This window comes from Oncorhynchus tshawytscha, linkage group LG03, assembly GCF_018296145.1.
Source record: "Oncorhynchus tshawytscha isolate Ot180627B linkage group LG03, Otsh_v2.0, whole genome shotgun sequence".
Classification (NCBI taxonomy): domain Eukaryota; kingdom Metazoa; phylum Chordata; class Actinopteri; order Salmoniformes; family Salmonidae; genus Oncorhynchus; species Oncorhynchus tshawytscha.
Genome location: NC_056431.1, coordinates 47,013,453 through 47,033,643, shown reverse-complemented (window position 1 = coordinate 47,033,643; position 20,191 = coordinate 47,013,453). Strand labels below are relative to the sequence as shown.

The window sequence follows — 20,191 nt, the reverse complement described above, 5'->3', positions numbered from 1 at the left end:
TTTGGGTATTTCGTGGGTTATTGTCTATGTGATGTTGCATGTTTGCACTCAGTTTTGATAGCGGTCACATTCATCTTGTTATTTTGTTTGTTTGTTTGTTTAGTGTACTTCGTTTTTTCCGTCTTTCATTAAAAATATGTATTCACATCACGCTGCACTTTGGTCTCCTCACTACGACGATCGTGACATGTTCATCCTGTTCAGACAGGTTTTTTACATGGACGATACATTGGAGATAATATATGACAGCTACTAGAAATAATAGTAACATAATAAAACATATAAGAAGCCAGGAATGGTATTTATAGCGTATTTTGAAAATTAATTTGATAAAGTAAGACAGATTTTATTTATAAATGCCTAGATTTTTTCAATTTCGGTAATTCTCTTATAAAATGGGTAAAAATAATGTTTAGCAACCCTAGGTGTAAAATAGTAAATAACGGCTACTTCTTGTCAAAAGGAGTTAAACAAGGGGGTCCGCTGTCACCATATCTATTCGTTATGGCCCTCGAAATGCTAGCTATTAAAATCAGATCCAATAACAACATTAGAGGATTAGAAATCCAAGGCTTAAAAACAAAGGTGTCCATGTATGCCGATGACTCAAGTTTTATATTAAGTCCGCACGCTAGATCCCTGCAATGTCTCATTGAAGATCTAGATAACTTTTCTGTACTCTCTGTAATAAAATCCAATTATGATAAGTGTACAATATTACATTTTGGATCCTTAAAAAATACAACTTTTACATTACCCAGCAGTTTACCTATAACATGGGCTGATGGTGACATAGACATACTCTGTATTCATATCACAAAATATATAAATAAGCTATCCACAATGAATTTCAATCGAAAACTTGTAAAACGTGCTTATCTATATAATGAATATGAATTGGTTGGGTTGAGATTTTAAATATAAAAGCACTTATCCTCTCACTAAAAGCTTCACTCATTCAAAAGTTTTATTTGAACCCTAAATGGTTCTCAAGTAGGTACACTAAAAAAGCTCATCCATTGTTTAAAATGTGCCTTTTTGCATGTGTGCAGATTGCCATGTCTCATTTTTGATTCATTGAAAATAGTATCTCTCTTTTTCAAACAAGCATTGAAGAGCTGGCTACAATTTCAATTTCATCCCCCTGAAAAGATAGACCAAATATTGCAACTAATATTATGGCTGAACTCAAATATGTTGGTTGAGAAAATGCCTGTATTTATTGGAAAGATGTTTGAAAGGGGTATTTTTGTCTTAAATTATATTGTACATTGGAATGGTAGAGTTATGTCCTTCATGTAGTTATCAGAATTATACGGAAAAGTTTGTTCAATCCAAGAGTACAACCAATTGATTACAGCGTTACCCCAAAAATGGAGGAGGCAGGTGGCAGCGGGAGGAGGTAGGGAACTGGTCTGTCTGCCCAATATAAAGGATCAAAACTGTCAGAGGAATAAAAAAAAGGAAATAAATAGGAAAGCATGGTGTAATCGTGCCAGGCATGCACACAAACATATACAGTTGGCATTGCTGTTATGATTTTAGCTGTCCTTGATGTCATTTGTTTTAAATTTATTTTTTGCATTGTTGTTTTCGGTTTTCCTCTGTCTTTTACTTTTTTCTCTTTAGTTCATTCTCTTGGTTGTATAGCATTGGGGGGTTCATGGGGGTGGGGAATGGAATAAATTGTATTTTTAATTTTTCTTCCTGGGGGGGGCTGTGGGAGGGGTCTCGCATGGTTGAAGGACAGCTATTGGGGAACTGTGGGGAGATCTTGGAGGGTTCGGGTTCACGTTTTCTGGCCTGGTAGTAGATCGGTCAACATGCCCTTGATCAGGGCATTGACCCTGGATGCTTCTGTGTAAAGAATAAAAATGAAAAATATTTTCAACCTCCTGAGGGGAAAGAGACGTTGTCATGCCTTTAACAGTGTTGCTGTGTTTGAACCATGTTAATTCCTTAGTGATGTTGACACCATAGAACTTGAAGTTATCGACCCACTCCACCACAGGATGTGGATCGGCCCATGCTCGGCCCTCTGTTTCCTGTAGTTCACAATCAGCTGACATTGAGGGAGAGGTTGATGTCCTGGCACCACACTGCCAGGTAATTATCCTACTCCCAGTATGCTTTTTCATCGTATTCAGTGATCAGGCCTACCATCGTCGTGTTGTCAGCAAACGTAATGATGGTGTTGGAGTCATGCACGGTCACGCAGTCGTGGGTGAACCGAGAGTACAGGAGTTGAGTAAGCACCCACCCCTGAGGGGCCCCCGTGTTGAGGTTCAGTGTGGCGGATATATATATACTTCCTCCGAAGTCGGTCCCTCTCCTTGTTTGGGCGACATTCGGCGGTCGATGTCACCGGTCTTCTAGCCATCGCCGATCCACCTTTCATTTTCCATTTGTTTTGTATTGTCTTTCCACACACCTGGTTTCAATTCCATCAATTACATGTTGTGTATTTAACCCTCTGTTCCCCACATGTCCTTGTCCAGTATTGTTTATTGTAAGTGCTTGTGAACGTTATGTCGGGGATTTTTGTCCCATTGTATATATTGTTTTTGTTAACTGTGATTTTTATCATTAACTGCGCTGTTGTAACAGTCTTTGCTCTCTTGCGCCTGACTTCTCTACCGCCAGTACTTACATTAACCTTTGTCTTGATACATTTTGATTTGATTGAACTTATTTTACATATACACTGTCAGAGATATATTTTTGAAGCGGCTCATGCCCTAGTTGTTTTATTTCAAACTGACTGTATCAACCCTCCATTGAGCATGTAAAGTGGGGAGTGTTTGTATCTATTTGCCTGGAAGATCACAAGAGGTTAGATGAGGATTTGGGGAATATTACATGATCCTATAATCATGCATTTCATATTATATTTCAATCAACATATTTTAATGTAGGTTACTACATTTCTGAAGATTGGATTGACTTGCAAATCCATCATAATTTTAATTGACATGACAGTCAACTGAACTATTCCAAGGGACGTAAGAAGGGAATAAGGTACATTACAATATCATTAAGAATGTCTTCCGTTTATTAATAAATATACATCTATACAATATACCTGTACAACTGCAACTATACAAATCATAAAGAAGAAAAGGTAAATAAATGACAAATGTGGTAATAAAACAATGAGTAAAATCTCATTGTTAGTGGTTAGTAAAGTTTTTCTATAGAGACATCTGATCATTTCTTGTCTTGAGACAACTTCGTGACTTGAATCTTCGCACAACCATGCATTGATTTGAATGGCAAACTTGTAGGTAAATTCCAGTCACAGGGATGTCTCTAAATGATCTGGGCCAGCACAACTTTTGAAGTGGAACATATACTGTAGTTATCAATCCATCTGATAGCAAAATACTCCCCTTTGAGCATAATGCATCATTTAAACATAAATTACAGCATTGTATAATTACAACAAAATACACCTTTCATTTGTTATAGGTTCGAACAGAGGATGTTTTTACAGTACAGGTACAGTACAGTAAATGTTTTACAGTCATGTTCAGATGTGTGATTGATTCCCTTATACAACATTCAAAACACAAGTTAACACTAAGGAGTTGAAACCAAGTTGTAAAGGGTTGTTAAAAAAAAAGGTTAAAACAATATGAAGAGGCACTCTTACAGAAGGCAGTATAGGCCCCTTGCCACACTGGAAAGTTCACAGTTGGCGTCACTTACAGACCTACAGTACGTTCGTATCTTTCACATGTAATTTAGGACGTTCCACAGAACTCTGTGGGAAATCTTGAAGAATATTGGGGGTTACAAGAATAATGATGTCTTCGGAAATTTGTACACATTCAGTAGGTGTGGCAGGTGACATTCACTTAGGTTTCCAGTTCTTACTTCTGCTGGTTGAGAAATGGTTCACAATCACACCTGCATATTCACTCCATATTGTTTAACAGTTCCACCAACCACATAATACACTTACAGCCCTAAAAATTGGCTAAACTCGCTGTCCACTACCTACATGTTTTGTAACAATCAGACATTGGCCCTGGCAGAATCCCTGTGAAAGGGTATTGGGCTTGGGCTCTGGGTTCTTTTGTTTGTCCGGAATGTTGTCCATGATTCTGCAGCAACATCTCCACTTCCAAATCCACTAACAGAGAAGAGGCCTTCCCTGATGACCAAGGGTACTGGAACACTGGTGTTCAGATGTAGTACTCCCTGTTGTCCCTGAGGGTGGAGCTGTGGTGGAGGTGGAGCTCTGTTCGGTAGGCTGATTCTGCCTGGTACGCAGTTTCTCTCCGGTAGGCTGTTTCAAGGTTGTGTCGGTGCTCCTTCTCCTTGATGCTGGCATCTCTCTGGGCTTCCCGGTGTTGGTACAGGAAACGGGTCATCACCGCCACCACACACAGAGTGATGAAGACCACCGCGGACACTACTCCTGTGGGGGAGAAATAGCAGTCATCTTTAGTGGATCCTCTATTAGGATAAATGTTTTTCTATGTCTATATTATATCTACTAAGTCATTTCTCTCTCTCTGCATTGTTGGGAAGGGCCCGTAAGCATTTCACTGTTGTTCTACACCTGTTGATTACGAAGCATGTGACAAATAACATTTGATTTGATGGCAATTTGGCTATTTAGGCTAAGCAAAATGACCTTCCATATCTTTTAACTTCAGTGGCACAGATAATTGTTTGAACTTAAAATCCCTTGACAAAAATGTCTCTCACTAGGAATTTACTCAGGAATATATATTGGGCTATATATATATATATATATATATATATATATATATATATATATATATATATATATATATATATATATATATATATATATATATATATATATTTAGATCAGTCAATCCATTAACTCCATGGCATACAATCATATCTGACTGAAAGTCAATTTACAAGACCTTTTACTTTACAGTTCAAATAACATCGCTTCTGGGTAATTACTTTGGAAGTCTCTCCAGTGCTGGAAATGCCTTAAACTGTGGCATGTTATCCTATCTTGACAGACACACATTATTCAGAGAAAACGTCTGATGAGAGAGGCAGAGATCGCTGGGGCTCATTTCACATCACACTGACTTTGGCAATTGAGCACTTTAACAACTCTGAATTGGAAAACTCACCTCCAATTACCACTGAGTTGTTTTTTGAAGCCTTCCTTAATGGCCCCTTGCCTCTGCTGACTGTCTCTGAATGATCTACCGGAGGAGGGAAGAGAGAGCAGTGAGGAATGGATTAGATCATTGATCTGTCATTTATATGAGAACTGGGTGACCGAAGGATATAGATGAAAAACAAACATAAAAGAAAAAGCAACATTCACTTGGGTACCATCATTGTGACAATGTAAGAATCTGACAGACTGAAAACTCTATCCTTGTGTTGACAAGATTGAAATGTTAAAGTAACTGTGTCCGGTGAAAATCGCACTTTTGAAGGCTGATAACTTATACACAAATAATGTTGAGTCTTCTTATACTCACACTTGTGGCCAAAGCATAAATAAGACCAAAAATGATTGAAAAAAATCCCACCTCAAACTTATCTTAGACTGATAAAAAAAAAGCTTGCTATTTCCACATTTATCATGATAAAACGTTGGTTCAGTGCCTGAGCTGCCCAATCAGCCTGATTTAGATATGTTTCTCCTTATAATTTCCAACATTTTGGTAAGATATTTGTTAGTCAACTAGTCTATAAGCTCCCAAGCAGCACATCAGTCTAAGGCACTGCATCTCAGTGCAAGAGGCATCACTACAGTCCCTTGTTCGAATCCAGGCTGTATCACATCCGGCCGTGATTAGGAGGCACACAATTGGCCCAGCGTCATCCGGGTTTGGCCGGGGTAGGCCTTCAGAGTAAATAAGAATTTGTTCTTAACTGACTTGCCTAGTTAAATAAAATATATATAATAATAATAATAATAATATACATTCAGCTTCTATCCTGTCATTATATGTTGCCCTAGAAGAAAAATTAACCCTTGCTCACGAGAATAATGTAATAAATCGATAGAATTAAGACTTCTATCTAATTGACATTAGTACCGTTTTCTCTGTCATCTCAGCTTCTTTGGTGGAGATGTTTAGGCACCGGGAGAAAATGCAAAAAAAAATAAAAAATTCCACGGCAACGATTTTCTGTGCAAAATGTCCCAATGACATCGGTTTGACCGGTTGTAAGGAACTAGAAAGTAATACTATCAGCTTTTATGATACTGATAAAGACAATACCTCTACAGATTGTATCTAACTGAACATTCACATTCTCTGAAGATGCTGAAAGAAAGAAATCATATTTCTCCACTTCTGTTCCATTGTCAAAATATTAAGGCTATGTGAGAGGTTACAGACCTACAGTCAGTGTCTAGATTTCAGTTTCCATTTAACCCATCTGAACAGTAGGCTACAATAGGCCTATTTGAGGTCCCTGTCTTGTGACTGTCAAATTTGCATAGGGCCTCACAATCATCACACATAACATAGCCATAACATCACACATAACACTGCTATCATCCTTCTGTACCACTTCACCAACTCTTTCCCAAACATGAGCTTTCAGGCCCTCCCTTCTCTTTATTTCCAACTCTCCATTTCACAGCTTTTTGCTTCCGTGGATCAAAGTAAACTTTTTCTGCCTGTTCCTAAATGTATTTGGCGATTGGCGTATAGGCTATTTGGCACACATGCAGTCAGGCGCTGAAGCTTAGGCTTCCGCACTAATGCCAGATAGCCTAAAATAATGAAAGAAAACCCTCACTGTAGCCTATAGATATAAATTGCACAATAATTATACATTTATGGATTTTTTGAAGGTATTGCTTTCTCTTCATTCAGCCCCCCCCCCCCACCCGCCTTTCATCCACACAATAATTCATGACCCTAAACCCGCCTGCCCCGCGGATATAATCAAGGGGACTGCGGGTTACTAGTGAACCCGCGCATCACTAACACCCACACCATTCTGTTATTGGGGTAGGCACACACCATTCTGTTATTGGGGTAGGCCCACACCATTCAAACACAGAAAAGCAGCTTTTTAACATACTGTACTTAATTACAATTTTTGTGAAGAAAACATTTGGAAGGAAAAACCATTTCACTCATATTGTAATTAATTATAGCTCATATTTCATAAAAATCTGGAAACACTGGACAGTTACTTTAAATGACATTTTCCATAGTTAAAACTCTACAAGTTAAATACAGCTAATCTTTGTACCCCACGTCTTCCAAAATGGCAGAAATACATTATATTTTGAATACAACACACAATACCTGATTGAGAGTGCAATATTGTCAAGTCAGCCAACGTCCCACAATTAGACTCCACCAAGTGACCCCGGACAGTGACCAATGAGCTGCCACGATTTAGTAGCACTGCCTTCAGTGGAGCCATGTGATTAAACTGGACTGATGACAGACAGCCAATGAAGCCCTTAGATCCTGCCCGCATCACTTCCTCATCCACAGCATCCACTCCTGTAAACAATAAGTAAGGTACTCACTTATTTGTCGATTCATCTGGATGTTCATAAAACATTCAAACATCCACGACTGTCACCATTACAACAGCATCCAACTTTGAATAATAGTAATATAATATATGCCATTTAACAGACACTTCTATCAGAAGTGACGTACAGTCATGCATGCAAACATTTGATGGGCATGTTGTATAGTATCCCTTATAACAATCTCTCTTTGTCAATGTGAGATATGACCCATTGAGCAGGCTCTCTTGAGACTGTATGAAAATTGTCCCTGCTTGTCGTGTTCAACGGGAGAGTCTGTAATTGCATAGGAAATGTATGCAAATGCAATTAGAGCTCCACCATACATTTATTTAAAGATTCCTCGCCATTTGCAGGAAAGTAATCAATAACGACTGCCACATATGCAGCTAGCATCATGGCTGCTTATAGCACTTGAATATCACTCATCAGCAATAGGAGAGCTGAGATGCAATTTACAGTTTTGATTTGTGTTAAGGACAAGAGTAGATGGGAATTTAAGATACAACAGAGATGGGAGTGTGCCTGTCATTCCATTAAAGATGTACTATTGTCTTCTTCCTATACAGTACTTTCTATAGTTAAATAATGGAGCTAATCAGACTGGGTGAACATTCAACAGCATCTTCCCTTTAAAATAATATTCTAATCTATAATTACCAGCATACTTCTCATGGGGGACACATTTATTGTAGAGGAAGTAGTTGGCCCAAAAAAAAGTTGCGCAATGATCATCGCCACAATGGTCTATCATTGATTTTTGTTTGTGGCGCTGCAGCATTCATTTTGACTTAATAGATCCCTGGGAGACATAACCCAGCCAAGAAGGTAAATGTCTTTCCTTTGGTCCTTTAGAGAACAAGTGGATGCTGTTGTGCTGTGCTGAAGTCTTATGAATACAATGTGGCTGAGAGTGAGAAACAGCATACCTTAGAGGGAATGTTATGTCCTATAGAGTAAAAGCCCTGATTTCGCATACATAAAGGAGATTTGTCTGTTTAACTCTACTCTCGTGATTTTTCTTGAGTTTGATGAGAAAGTTGGAAATACAGCAATTACCATTAGAATGATTAAGGCTTACAGGCCTATGTTGAATAGTTTTTTGTTGACCGGCTCTAAATATCTTATACATTGCCAATGACCAATGTCCAAAAAAGAATGTTGCTCCTAAAATCTCTATATAAAATGTATTCATCCGTGGGGCTCTGTGGTACCTTAATGATAAGATGAATACATTTGTTTTGAAATGCAAATTGTGTTGTCAATTAGCATAGATTTGCTAGTTCCCCAAGCTATTGAGAATCTTTGTTAGACAAATTAGGCTTGATTTACATAAGAGTTCCATTTAGCTTCTGACTAATGCTCAAAGTGATAAGCTTGAGTGCAATACTCCCAAGATTTGCTGTGCGTGCAACATGTGAGTCTGATTATTAGACAGATACAATGTCTTGGTGGGGTGGTGATGAGAGTGGCTCACACCCCTCCCCATCTGTTTGTCAGTCCTACAGCAGATGCGAGAAGTGATTAAGATATTTGACCAAATCTCATTTGTAGAATGCCTATATCACATGTGATATCACTGACATGTCTCTTCTATCTCTTCCAGTTTACAAGCTTTGCTTTTATTGCAGACGGATTCTTCTAATCCCTGCCATCATGTCCTAGGCTGTTAATTTCCTCCATGTAGAACAAAACAAAACATTGACAGTAGCCCCCAGTCATGTTGTCATTTCAAACCACATTGACCAACAGGTCCTCATTTCTATGGTGGGCTCACCTGTGACTTTCCCCAAAGTCAGCGATTTGATGGAGATTAACTCTGCGTCTGATGACAGGCTGTACTTTAGGTTCATGTCCTTGTCAATCTAGTGGAGTGGGAGAGGGAAAAAGGACAAGGAGGGCGTGAAGAACACATTCAACCACATACAGTATACTTGGTTAATCCAACACATTGGCTAGTGTTAGCTACCGTAAAAACATTTTTCCCAACAAGGTATTTGCTCATGGTGACCAAGTAGTGTAGTTCCTCTCTCTGCTCACGTCATCTTTTTATATAGCCCCAACTGTTTGAATACAACTTGTACACATCCTCTCTACTCCCCTGCTCCTCACTCTGTTCACTCCCCTGCTCCTCACTCTGTTCACTCCCCTGCTCCTCACTCTGTTCACTCCCCTGCTCCTCACTCTCTTCACTCCCCTGCTCCTCACTCTCTTCACTCCCCTGCTCCTCACTCTCTTCACTCCCCTGCTCCTCACTCTCTTCACTCCCCTGCTCCTCACTCTGTTCACTCCCCTGCTCCTCACTCTGTTCACTCCCCTGCTCCTCACTCTGTTCACTCCCCTGCTCCTCACTCTGTTCACTCCCCTGCTCCTCACTCTCTTCACTCCCATGCTCCTCACTCCCTGCTCCTCACTCTCTTCACTCCCCTGCTCCACACTCTGTTTACTCCCCTGCTCCTCACTCTGTTCACTCCCCTGCTCCTCACTCTCTTCACTCCCCTGCTCCTCACTCTCCTCACTCCCCTGCTCCTCACTCTCCTCACTCCCCTGCTCCTCACTCTCTTCACTCCCCTGCTCCTCACTCTCTTCACTCTCCTGCTCCTCACTCTCTTCATTCCCCAGCTCCACACTCTCTTCATTCCCCAGCTCCACACTCTCTTCACTCCCCAGCTCCACACACTCTTCACTCCCCTGCTCCCCACTCTCTTCACTCCCCTGCTCCTCACTCTCTTCACTCCCCTGCTCCTCACTCTCTTCACTCCCCTGCTCCCCACTCTCTTCACTCCCCTGCTCCTCACTCTCTTCACTACCCTGTTCCTCACTCTCTTCACTCCCCTGCTCCTCACTCTGTTCACTCCCCTGCTCCCCACTCTCTTCACTCCCCTGCTCCTCACTCTCTTCACTCCCCTGCATCTACATTTCCCTTTGACTCATGCAAATATTAACATCCCATATGTTTATACATCCCCTTCTTTCACCTGTAGGTAGACATCTTTCCCCTGACGGTGGATTCTGATACGGTGGAGGCGTCTATCTGCCAGGCTGCTGGGGCTGGGGCTGAACACATCTGGCTTCCTGTCCACATGGATACTGTACCAGATCTGGAGACTCCCTGTTGATCACAACACAAACTGGGTTAAACTGTCAATTCAGTGGTAAAAATCCTACCTTGATAATCCTAACTTATTTATTGTAGTGAAAAATGAGTAGAGGGGTCCATACCGTTGCGTGCCAGGATGACTGCAATGTACTGCTGGCTGAAGGTGTTGACAGTGAGCAGCATGGCAGGGCTTTGTGTGGTCATGAAGCTGAAAGCTATGTTCTCTCTGGCCCTGCTGCTCTCTCTGTAGTCACTGGAGGTCTTGGAGCTCCTGTTCTGCATCACAGAGAAAGGCTCCTGGAAGGTGTAGGTCACCGACGACTCTCTGTCAAATGAAACAGACACCTCTGCATGGACACAGAGAGAGAAGATGGGGGTTAGGTACTGCATTATATCATGGTGATAGTCCAGCACAATGTGGTCACCTTTTACTTGAGGATAGCCTCAGCCCCAGGGCCAGCAGCATTTATAATATCTACCATTCGGTTAATATGAAATAAACCCCCCCACTCCATGGAAGTGGGAATGAATCAAAGTGGGACTACTGTAATTCAGACCAGTGGAATATTTCAGGCGGGTCTGCTCCATGATAATGGAGGCATAGATTAGTGTGAATGTGAGAGCCGGATCCTCTCAGTCAGACCAGAGACAGCAGAGCAGTCATCTCATCCTCTCCCTCTTTGATCTATTTTCCAATCTGCACTCTGAATGCCACTGATCTCAGCACCTCTACTCCAAAACTTCAAGAGCAAGTGAACATCATCAGGACTGAAGCAGCCTAAGATCTTTGCTGTAGTTGAATATTTCACTAGAAAACACAAAACAAATGTAATGTTTTCACCTCTGTCCAATCAAAAATGCATCTTTTGACCAATGGGTAAAATAATACAGTATGTTTAATTGTATGGATACTCCTCTACGGAAACCAATGGTCCAAACCTTATGTTTCTATCATAGCGTTTTTGGAGTTTTTACCATTGTAGGACGGCCAAGATTAGAAAGACTAAATCAACGGAGCCCAGAGAAAACAATGTGGTAAAACATCTGGAAAATACCATTGAGTCAGCTAGACTGGATGCTGTGAGAGAATTAAGGCAAACTTACAGGCTCACCATTGAACTCGTCATCTTTCTTCTCGAAACCGGAGGACATAAAACAATATAGAGATAAGACAGATATCGAATTTGAGACACGACATTTCCTATTTTAGTGTACACTTTTCATATTAATGCGAAATTCCAGTTTAAAAAATATATATATTTCTCGGGAAAAACAAGCATATCTCTCCTGTCATGTTAATGTTGCTTTTCATGACCCGCGATAACAACTTCGCAGAAGACCACCACAACATGTAAAATCTTCAAAAGTCGCTGGGAGAAGTGGCACTACTCTGTCAACAGAGCTCGGTGCTTATTATTGGAAGTATTAGCTTACGATTCATAACATGAAGAATCCTATTTATCTTGGTAAAATGTATTTTATAACAATAGGTGGACACCCTACTCTGAGCGATGTTAGATTTCTGTTAATGTAACGCAATATTTTGCAACAGATGGCTGTTGTGACATTTTACAGCTCTATGCTAATCAACTTCCCTGATTGCAGCCGATTGCACTTCACTAGGGAACTTGTACACCCACGTGTTAAAAATTATACTTTACAAACAGTGCATGTTTTGTGTGTATACTTGAAGTTACATGTTGCATGTTAGAATCATAGATTCGGTGTCAAAACAGCATCAGAATGATTAGATGAAAGTACGTTACAGCTAAATTAACCCCAAGGCTTCATCTCTATGATGAAGTTACTATAAGATTCACACCTTCCTTGCAGGAGGGTCCTCCGTAAGCAGACTGGGAGCAGTCACAGACGTAGCCACTGTTCTTCTCAATGCACCTCCCTCTGTTGTGGCAGAGACTGCTGGAGCCGCTGCAGTGGCCGGGGCAGCCAACGCTTACCCCCGGGGTCATCTTAGCCTGCTCCTCCAGGTTAAAGGTCACACTGTTTATAGTCAGAGTTCTGATGCATCCCAGGAAGCCACTCTGCCTCGCCGCTGTTCCCCCTGGAGGAGGGACCACAGGTTATAACGAATTAATATGGCATTTCTGTGTTCTAATATGTACAACCAGCTGGCTGGTGTGTTTACGGACATATTCAATCAATCTCTATCCCAGTCTGCTGTTCCCACATGCTTCAAGAGAGCCACCATTGTTTCTGTTCCTAAGAAAGCTAAGGTAACTGAGTTAAACGACTATCGCCCCGTAGCACTCACTTCCGTCATCATGAACTGCTTTGAGAGACTAGTCAAGAATCATATCACCTCCACACTACCTGACACCCTAGACCCACTACAATTTGCTTACCGCCCCAATAGGTCCACAGACGATGCAATCGCAATCACACTGCACACTGCCCTAACCCATCTGGACAAGAGGAATACCTATGTAAGAATGCTGTTCATCGACTACAGCTCAGCATTTAACACCATAGTACCCTCCAAACTTGTCATAAAGCTCGAGACCCTGGGTCTCAACCTCGCCCTGTTTAACTGGGTCCTGGACTTTCTGACGGGCCGCCCCCAGGTGGTGAGGGTAGGAAACAACATCTCCACCCCGCTGATCCTCAACACTGGGGCCCTACAAGGGTGCGTTCTCAGCCCTCCCCTGTACTCCCTTTTCACCCACGACCGCATGGCCATGCACGCCTCCAACTCAGTTTGCAGTTTGAGATGAAACTACAGTGGTAGGCTTGATTACCAACAACAACGAGACGGCCTACAGGGAGGAGGTGAGGGCCCTCGGAGTGTGGTGTCAGGAAAACAACCTCACACTCAACATCAACAAAACAAAGGAGATGATCGTGGACTTCAAGAAACAGCAGAGGGAGCACCCCCCATCCACATCAACGGGACAGTAGTGGAGAAGGTGGAAAGTTTTAAGTTCCTCGGCATACACATCATGGACAAACTGAAATGGTCCACCCACACAGACAGCGTGGTGAAGAAGGCGCAACAGCGCCTCTTCAACCTCAGGAGGCTGAAGAAATTTGGCTTGTCACCAAAAACACTCAAACTTTTACAGATGCACAATCGAGAGCATCCTGTTGGGCTGTATCACCGCCTGGTATAGCAACTGCTCAGCCCACAATGGCAAGGCTCTCCAGAGGGTAGTGAGGTCTGCCCAATGCAAACTACCTGCCCTCCAAGACACCTACACCACCCGATGTCACAGGAAGGCCAAAAAGATCATCAAGGACAACAACCACCTGAGCCACTGCCTGTTCACGCCGCTATCATCCAGAAGGTGAGGTCAGTACAGGTGCATCAAAGTTGGGACCGAGAGACTGAAAAACAGCTTCTATCTCAAGGCCATCAGACTGTTAAACAGCCATCACTAACATTGAGTGGCTGCTGCCAACATATACTGACTCAAATCTCTAGCCACTTTAATAATTAAAAATTGGATGTAATAAATGTATTACTAGTCACTTTAAACAATGCCCCTTTATATAATGTTTACATACCCTACATTACTCATCTCATATGTATATACTCTACTCTATACCATCTACTGCATCTTGCCTATGCCGTTCAGGCCATCGCTCATCCATAAATGTATATGTACATATTCTTATTCCTTCCTTTACTCTTGTGTGTATAAGGTAGTTGTTGTGAAATTGTTAGATTACTTGTTAGATATTACTGCATGGTTGGAACTAGATGCACAAGCATTTCGCTACACTCGCAGTAACATCTGCTAACCATGTGTATGTGACCAATACAATTGATTTGATTTGATTTATAACTGCTCTATGTACATATTAATCCACAGAAGGGCTGTTCACCCTATCCCTACCCACAAACAGCTGGCTGTTGAGCCGGAGGCGGAGGTGTCTGTCAGACGGGGCTTCCAGGAAGCGCAGGGGCAGCTGGTCCACGTGCAGAGAAGCCTCCTTCACACTGCGCTCCGCTCTCAGATAGTGCCACTGCCTGTCATTCAGGGGCACGTGGGACTTAACGGCCAAGACCACTGGCCCGTTTCCCACATCAAAGGAGAACGTCACCACAGAGGGAGCTGAGAAAACAAATTGGGACACAAGCTAACAGTCAGTCAGGTTAGCATTGAATCTGAGACTCCTCTTTTATATGATACACTATTTCGTTTTATGTCGATGGCATGCAATGTGATGCATTGAGACTTAGAAGGCTTTGATGACCTGTATGGTTTTATGTAGGGCAGTGTTGACAGCTTGTCAATATTTGTAAATGAGGACGCTGCAGTTTTTTCAGTGCTGCAAATGTCCTGTGAGAGAATGGACTCTTACAAAAGACCTAAAGAGAAGCTTTTTTCAGATGCATATTGAGCCCAACAACTAAGTTGTCCTCCTCTTTATTAATTTTAGTACATTCACAATGCAGTTTGACAATTATTTTCTTCAGCAGTTATTTCTATATTCAGTGAGGATATTTTGATTTTATGGTTACCACAGCAAGTGCTATTATAGGTTAATTTGACAGCTTGATATTAGAGCACTGTGTGTTTCATTAGGATTACATTATGCAGTGCAGGTCAAATCAGGAGTGACATGTTTCAACTGCATGTAAAATGTAGGCTACTGTAGCTGGGAAGTGCTTTCATCAGAAAATATAATCTTGATGATTTCACACTGCTGGTCTCCTCCAAATGGATTTTGGTGTGTGTGTGTGTGTGGGGCCTACAGACTCACAGCTGAGCTCTAGCCTGATGAAGTGCTTGAGGCCCAGGTTCTCCAGAAAGACTCCTGATGGGACGCTGGTCTTGAAGTAGAAGGAGATGTCAGCACTGAGCTCTGCCTGGAGGGTCGGGAATTGCAGGTAGGATGACTCCTGGTAGAAGGACGCCGCATTCCACACAGACTCTAGAAAACAGGAAACAGTAATTTCTTCTTAGAGGAAAGTCTTGACTCACATAATAAGGATACAGAGATGAGTGAAAAAGGGTTTATGTCTTGGAACTAAGTGGAGCGTTTGAACATACTCAATATTTAATCAGCATTTGGTCTGGAAAAGGATGCCCAAAAGGATGCCCTTACAAAACAGGAGAGTTCACCTACTGTCACCATAACAACGCAGTGGGCCGATTCTGTAGAGTGCCTCAGAGCCTGTTCTGTTGGTGTCTCCAATCACGATCTCACTCACTGGTAAGTGCTCTTTGTAGGAGAGGACTCCTGTGTCATTAGCCCTGCAATACAGAGAGAGAGAGAAGCCTCTTCATTTCACAACAGATAAACTAATCCATTCCTCAGTCAGCATTGCCTGGAACTTTAGAGTAAACACTATAAAGATGGGGTGATCTATCAAGGTGTGGACGGGTGCCTCAGGAGATATGCAAATGAGGTTCCCCAAATGCAAAATTGCACAGGGACACACTGGATGAGAATAAATGTAGACAACGTAATTCAAGTTAAAGATAAAGTATGTAATAAAGAATATCATGATAAGATCTGCAGTTGAAGCCTAATATGTTTTTGATAGTAATTTACACCTTCATATAGTCATTTTTGCATTTCAGCTGTTGAATTGTGATAGAAATATCCCTGTATTCAAAGTTCTATATAAATATATATTTTTTTAGATAATAATGGTCACTAGACAAACCCAAAGGCCTGTCGAGCATATTCATTAATGAACAGCCCAGAGATACACGAGACATATTTGCATTGTTACCATGAGTCTGTGTCGGCATCACAGTTGCAGAAGTAGTTCATGTCCATGCAGTTTTCCTCCAGGCTGCAGGAGCACTGCTGTACCCCCGGCAGGAAGCCTCCCCAGTAAGTCCGTCTCTCTCCACCCTGGTCCACCCACCAGGACAATGGGGTACCATCTACAGCAGAGCACAACATAATTCATACAAAAAGAAGCAATTATAGCAATGCAGTAAATGAAAAATACATATAAATATAGGAAATATGCAACTAAGAGAAAAAGCTTTACAGTAGCTAGTTATACAGTTAGTTCAAAAGCATAACTACTGGATCAGATAGACTAGCCAGATGCTTAGACAAATTGCCAACATTTTAGCAATGAAATCCTTGGAATACACAATCTCATCCGTATGCAAATATTCCAATACCCTGCTGGTCAGTGAGACTCGGACAAATCCTATTAGAGACCAGCTCATAATCCAGGGGTTATCTCTGCAGTATGGCTATCTGCACAGTGACTGTGATTAGAGCCATTGACATCTGTTGGCATCCCATGGCATTGTGTCAATGAACCCTCAGTGATGCCAGTCAGACATGCAGGGCTCATTTCCTGGAGCATCTGTAAGTGGCCCTGCTACAGCCATCCGTCAGACAATATGACTCTGCATTAGAGACACTGCAGGCCTGTAGAGAGCAGCCCCTCAGCTCTCAGCACAGCTATAGGCTACTATCAACACATCTGCATTGTGCATTGCGGATTCGTGATGTTGCATGCTAAACCTGCATACATTATATACGCCCTCTCATTGAACTTAATCTGCAAGAGGTCTTGAAATAAACCTGCAGTACAATATTGACAGTAACAGTGTCTCTTATGGCACAAGTGTTGCTTGCTTATTTAGTCAGAATAGGTCCCAGTGTTGGGCAAGCATTTGAAAGCATATCAATACTAGACAAATTACTTGTTGTTTATTGTTTTGTTCTTGTGGTCATGACAAAGAATGTGCAAATATGAATCCTTAGTATTCAAACTGCACGTGGACAGATAATGAAACGGTAATATGAAAAGAGAAGACGAGTTAAAATGACATTGTCATCGTGGATGGTAATTGGTATTTTCTTGTCATATTACAAGCTGCAGCTGTTGTCTGTGCCGAACACTACAGCCACATAATTAAACAAATGAAAATGACAATTAAACAAATTAATAACAATAATCAAACATATTAAACTAAAGGGAACCATATTCCATGAATGAGTGTAGGTTACGCATGCATGACGTTGTGGTGTCTGAGTTCACAAAAAGCCACTTTTTAATCATGTACATTTACATAATCCATGGGCCAACTTGGTCTAATAATAAACAATTAGTGAATTGCTATTCATTGAACAGCTGAGAGACATGGTGTGTATGACAGAGTGGCTGAATATCATTCATCTTCTATAGAGAATATCTGTGTTCAAGCATGACAGCCAGCAGAAACAACCTATTGATGTTCCATCTGACACTGTTCATATATAGCCCATACAATAACTTTTTTATTTTCTCTTTTGGATCCACTGTGATAATGAACTTGTTTGTTTGCACGCACATGACAGCCGGGGAATCAGGGAATTCAGCACTTCATGAATGTTTCATGATTTAGAAGCAAATGTGGGATGTCTGGGAGACCGTTTGCTCCCAAAGCAATTGAAGATGAATGCTCAGAGACATGCTCAGCGGTAGCCTTTGAAGTTATTGCAAGATAACGGGAGAAATGGTTGAAGATGTACTGTATATTCACACGCTCAGGTCAGAGTCAGGTTCATTCTCAGAATACTAACCATTTATATTAGGAAAAAGGTTTGTCTGGGACCATGTCTAAGTTTGACGTCATAGGATGAACAGGGTGCTATCCCAACTCACCTCTAGTGTTGAAGAGGCGGGACTTCCTGCAGCCGTACATCACTTCCTGTCGACACTGCTCTGACCCTGCCACAAGGGCCATCAGTTGTTCAGGTGAGGCGCTGTAGTTGAACTTCATAACGTAGGGCTTTTGGAGAGTAGAACCCTGGACCCTGACTGGATCTGTGCTGTTGTGGGTCACCACTGTCCACACCTTGTATTCTACAAACATCATGGAACAAAACACATGTCAAACCTTAAGACATTTTGATGTGTAACATGCTGTACGGGCCTGAATACTCTCCGAATGCACTGTAATTCGCACTCTGGATGGCACTTTTAAGTGAATGTTCTGCTGTATGCTAACACCCTTATATAAAATCCCGACCTTCAATGCAAACACTTTTGTAATTGATTTATGATTTATTTGAAAAGGGAAATGTATCAATCAAAGCTGACGCATTTAATGTGTTGAAACATCATAATTATATTGAAAAAAATCCACCTTGCATTGATTAAGGCTCAAAATGTTATGGCCCCCCTAAACTGGATCTGTGCTCCACCTTGGTCACCCCATTCAACATTTTATGGACACGCTACTGCAGTAATCCACAGATTTCCTGTAGGCTCTCTAACCAAGGGTTAATAGCTTGTGAGATTAATTGAGGTGAGGACTCCAATTCATTTCTATCCCCCCATTTGATGTATTATGGGGAATTCGGTGTTTACCTTGCCTGAGAGGAAATCCTATTCCACTTTGTGATTATTCACATCCCAGTTTGTCAAGCTGAGAGTTATTTACATCTCTAATGGATTCTTTAATTGAGGTCAACCTGAGGCAGCTCCATGTAAAATGATTAGGATTTGTGGCATAAAAAAGGAAAATATATTGTGATCCTGAGCCAGACTATCAAGAGTCAGCAGCAGCCAGCCACCTCCGTAATGACTTAAATGTTGCATTAACCTCCGGAAAGGTCAGAGCTGTAAGCTCATGACAGCAAGGTGATGGATATTGTCTTGTGTGCCAGCATCCAGGCATCGAGCTCTCATTCCTTTACTCTTGTCTGTGAAAAGTCTGAGCCCTGAAGGTGAAGACATGACACAGACTTGAATCAGAGCTCTAGGATTTTTTTTATGTGTGTTCACTTTTGAGATTGTGTCATTTTGCACACTTTTGCACAAATAATGTATTATTTACAGCAGACATTTTGACAAATCTCTATTTGGAGCTATCATTGTAACCAGGGGCTGGTTCCATATCAAGTAACCCTAATGATTTTCCACTTGATAGCTTGGCTGTCAGTCATCAGTTGTGCTGTGGGCCAATGCAATGTGTCTGTAAGTGACTGAATCAGATCTTGTTTACTCTGCCTCTCCTCTGCCACGACCTCAGAGGTCTTGCACGTTTCAGGGGAGTGCAGAGAGGTGATGACTGGGCGGTGTGCCCCCAGTGGCAGTTTACCTGTCATGTTGCAGTAGACCTGTGTCGGCCCCAGAGGTCCACTGCCGTCTGGATCAACAGAGAAGAAGCCTGAGGAGCCGCCAGTCAGCCTGTAGGCCTCACATGATGCCTCATAGATGGCTACAGACAAACACAGATATACTGCACATAATGCTCTAAAATGGCTGACAGAAATCTCAGTGAGGAAGTTAACTAATTTAATGGGTAGCATGTACATTATTGCACAGTGGCTGGTAAACATTTAGCAATAGCACTGAGTGATCAAGCTCTAAAACACAAAGACATGCACCTTCACAAAATATTTATATAATATATGGTATATTAATATACATAAGTGAGATACTTCATACAATTTGACCTTTTAATACTAATGTTGTAGCCTCCCCTACTTTTCCCCATATTACATATTTTAAATTGGACACATATGCATAACTTACTGTAGAAAAGGTAGCAAGCTAGACACCATTATGCATATAAAGACGATGTTCAAAGTAAGTGGCCACATTTTCATTCATGTGGTGCATATTCATGTCAAGGTACACTCCA

At 41.5% G+C, this 20,191-nt stretch overlaps 1 protein-coding gene across 1 annotated transcript in view; it reads right to left on the bottom strand.

Moving 5' to 3' along the window:
* Positions 1-3,040: 3,040 nt before the first annotated feature.
* Positions 3,041-20,191, bottom strand: part of LOC112237428 (contactin-associated protein-like 5) — a 64,022-nt gene continuing 46,871 nt past the window's right edge. Inside the window, exons 12-24 of the mRNA XM_024406026.2 lie at positions 19,646-19,765; positions 18,205-18,405; positions 16,321-16,477; positions 15,708-15,835; positions 15,342-15,512; positions 14,471-14,689; positions 12,439-12,678; positions 10,739-10,963; positions 10,495-10,628; positions 9,294-9,381; positions 7,281-7,484; positions 5,127-5,201; positions 3,041-4,423 (exon numbers count right to left, since the gene is read on the bottom strand). Coding sequence (XP_024261794.1) covers positions 4,188-4,423; positions 5,127-5,201; positions 7,281-7,484; positions 9,294-9,381; positions 10,495-10,628; positions 10,739-10,963; positions 12,439-12,678; positions 14,471-14,689; positions 15,342-15,512; positions 15,708-15,835; positions 16,321-16,477; positions 18,205-18,405; positions 19,646-19,765 — 2,198 coding nt within the window. The 3' untranslated portion in view covers positions 3,041-4,187. The remainder of the gene's footprint in view (positions 4,424-5,126; positions 5,202-7,280; positions 7,485-9,293; positions 9,382-10,494; positions 10,629-10,738; positions 10,964-12,438; positions 12,679-14,470; positions 14,690-15,341; positions 15,513-15,707; positions 15,836-16,320; positions 16,478-18,204; positions 18,406-19,645; positions 19,766-20,191) is intronic.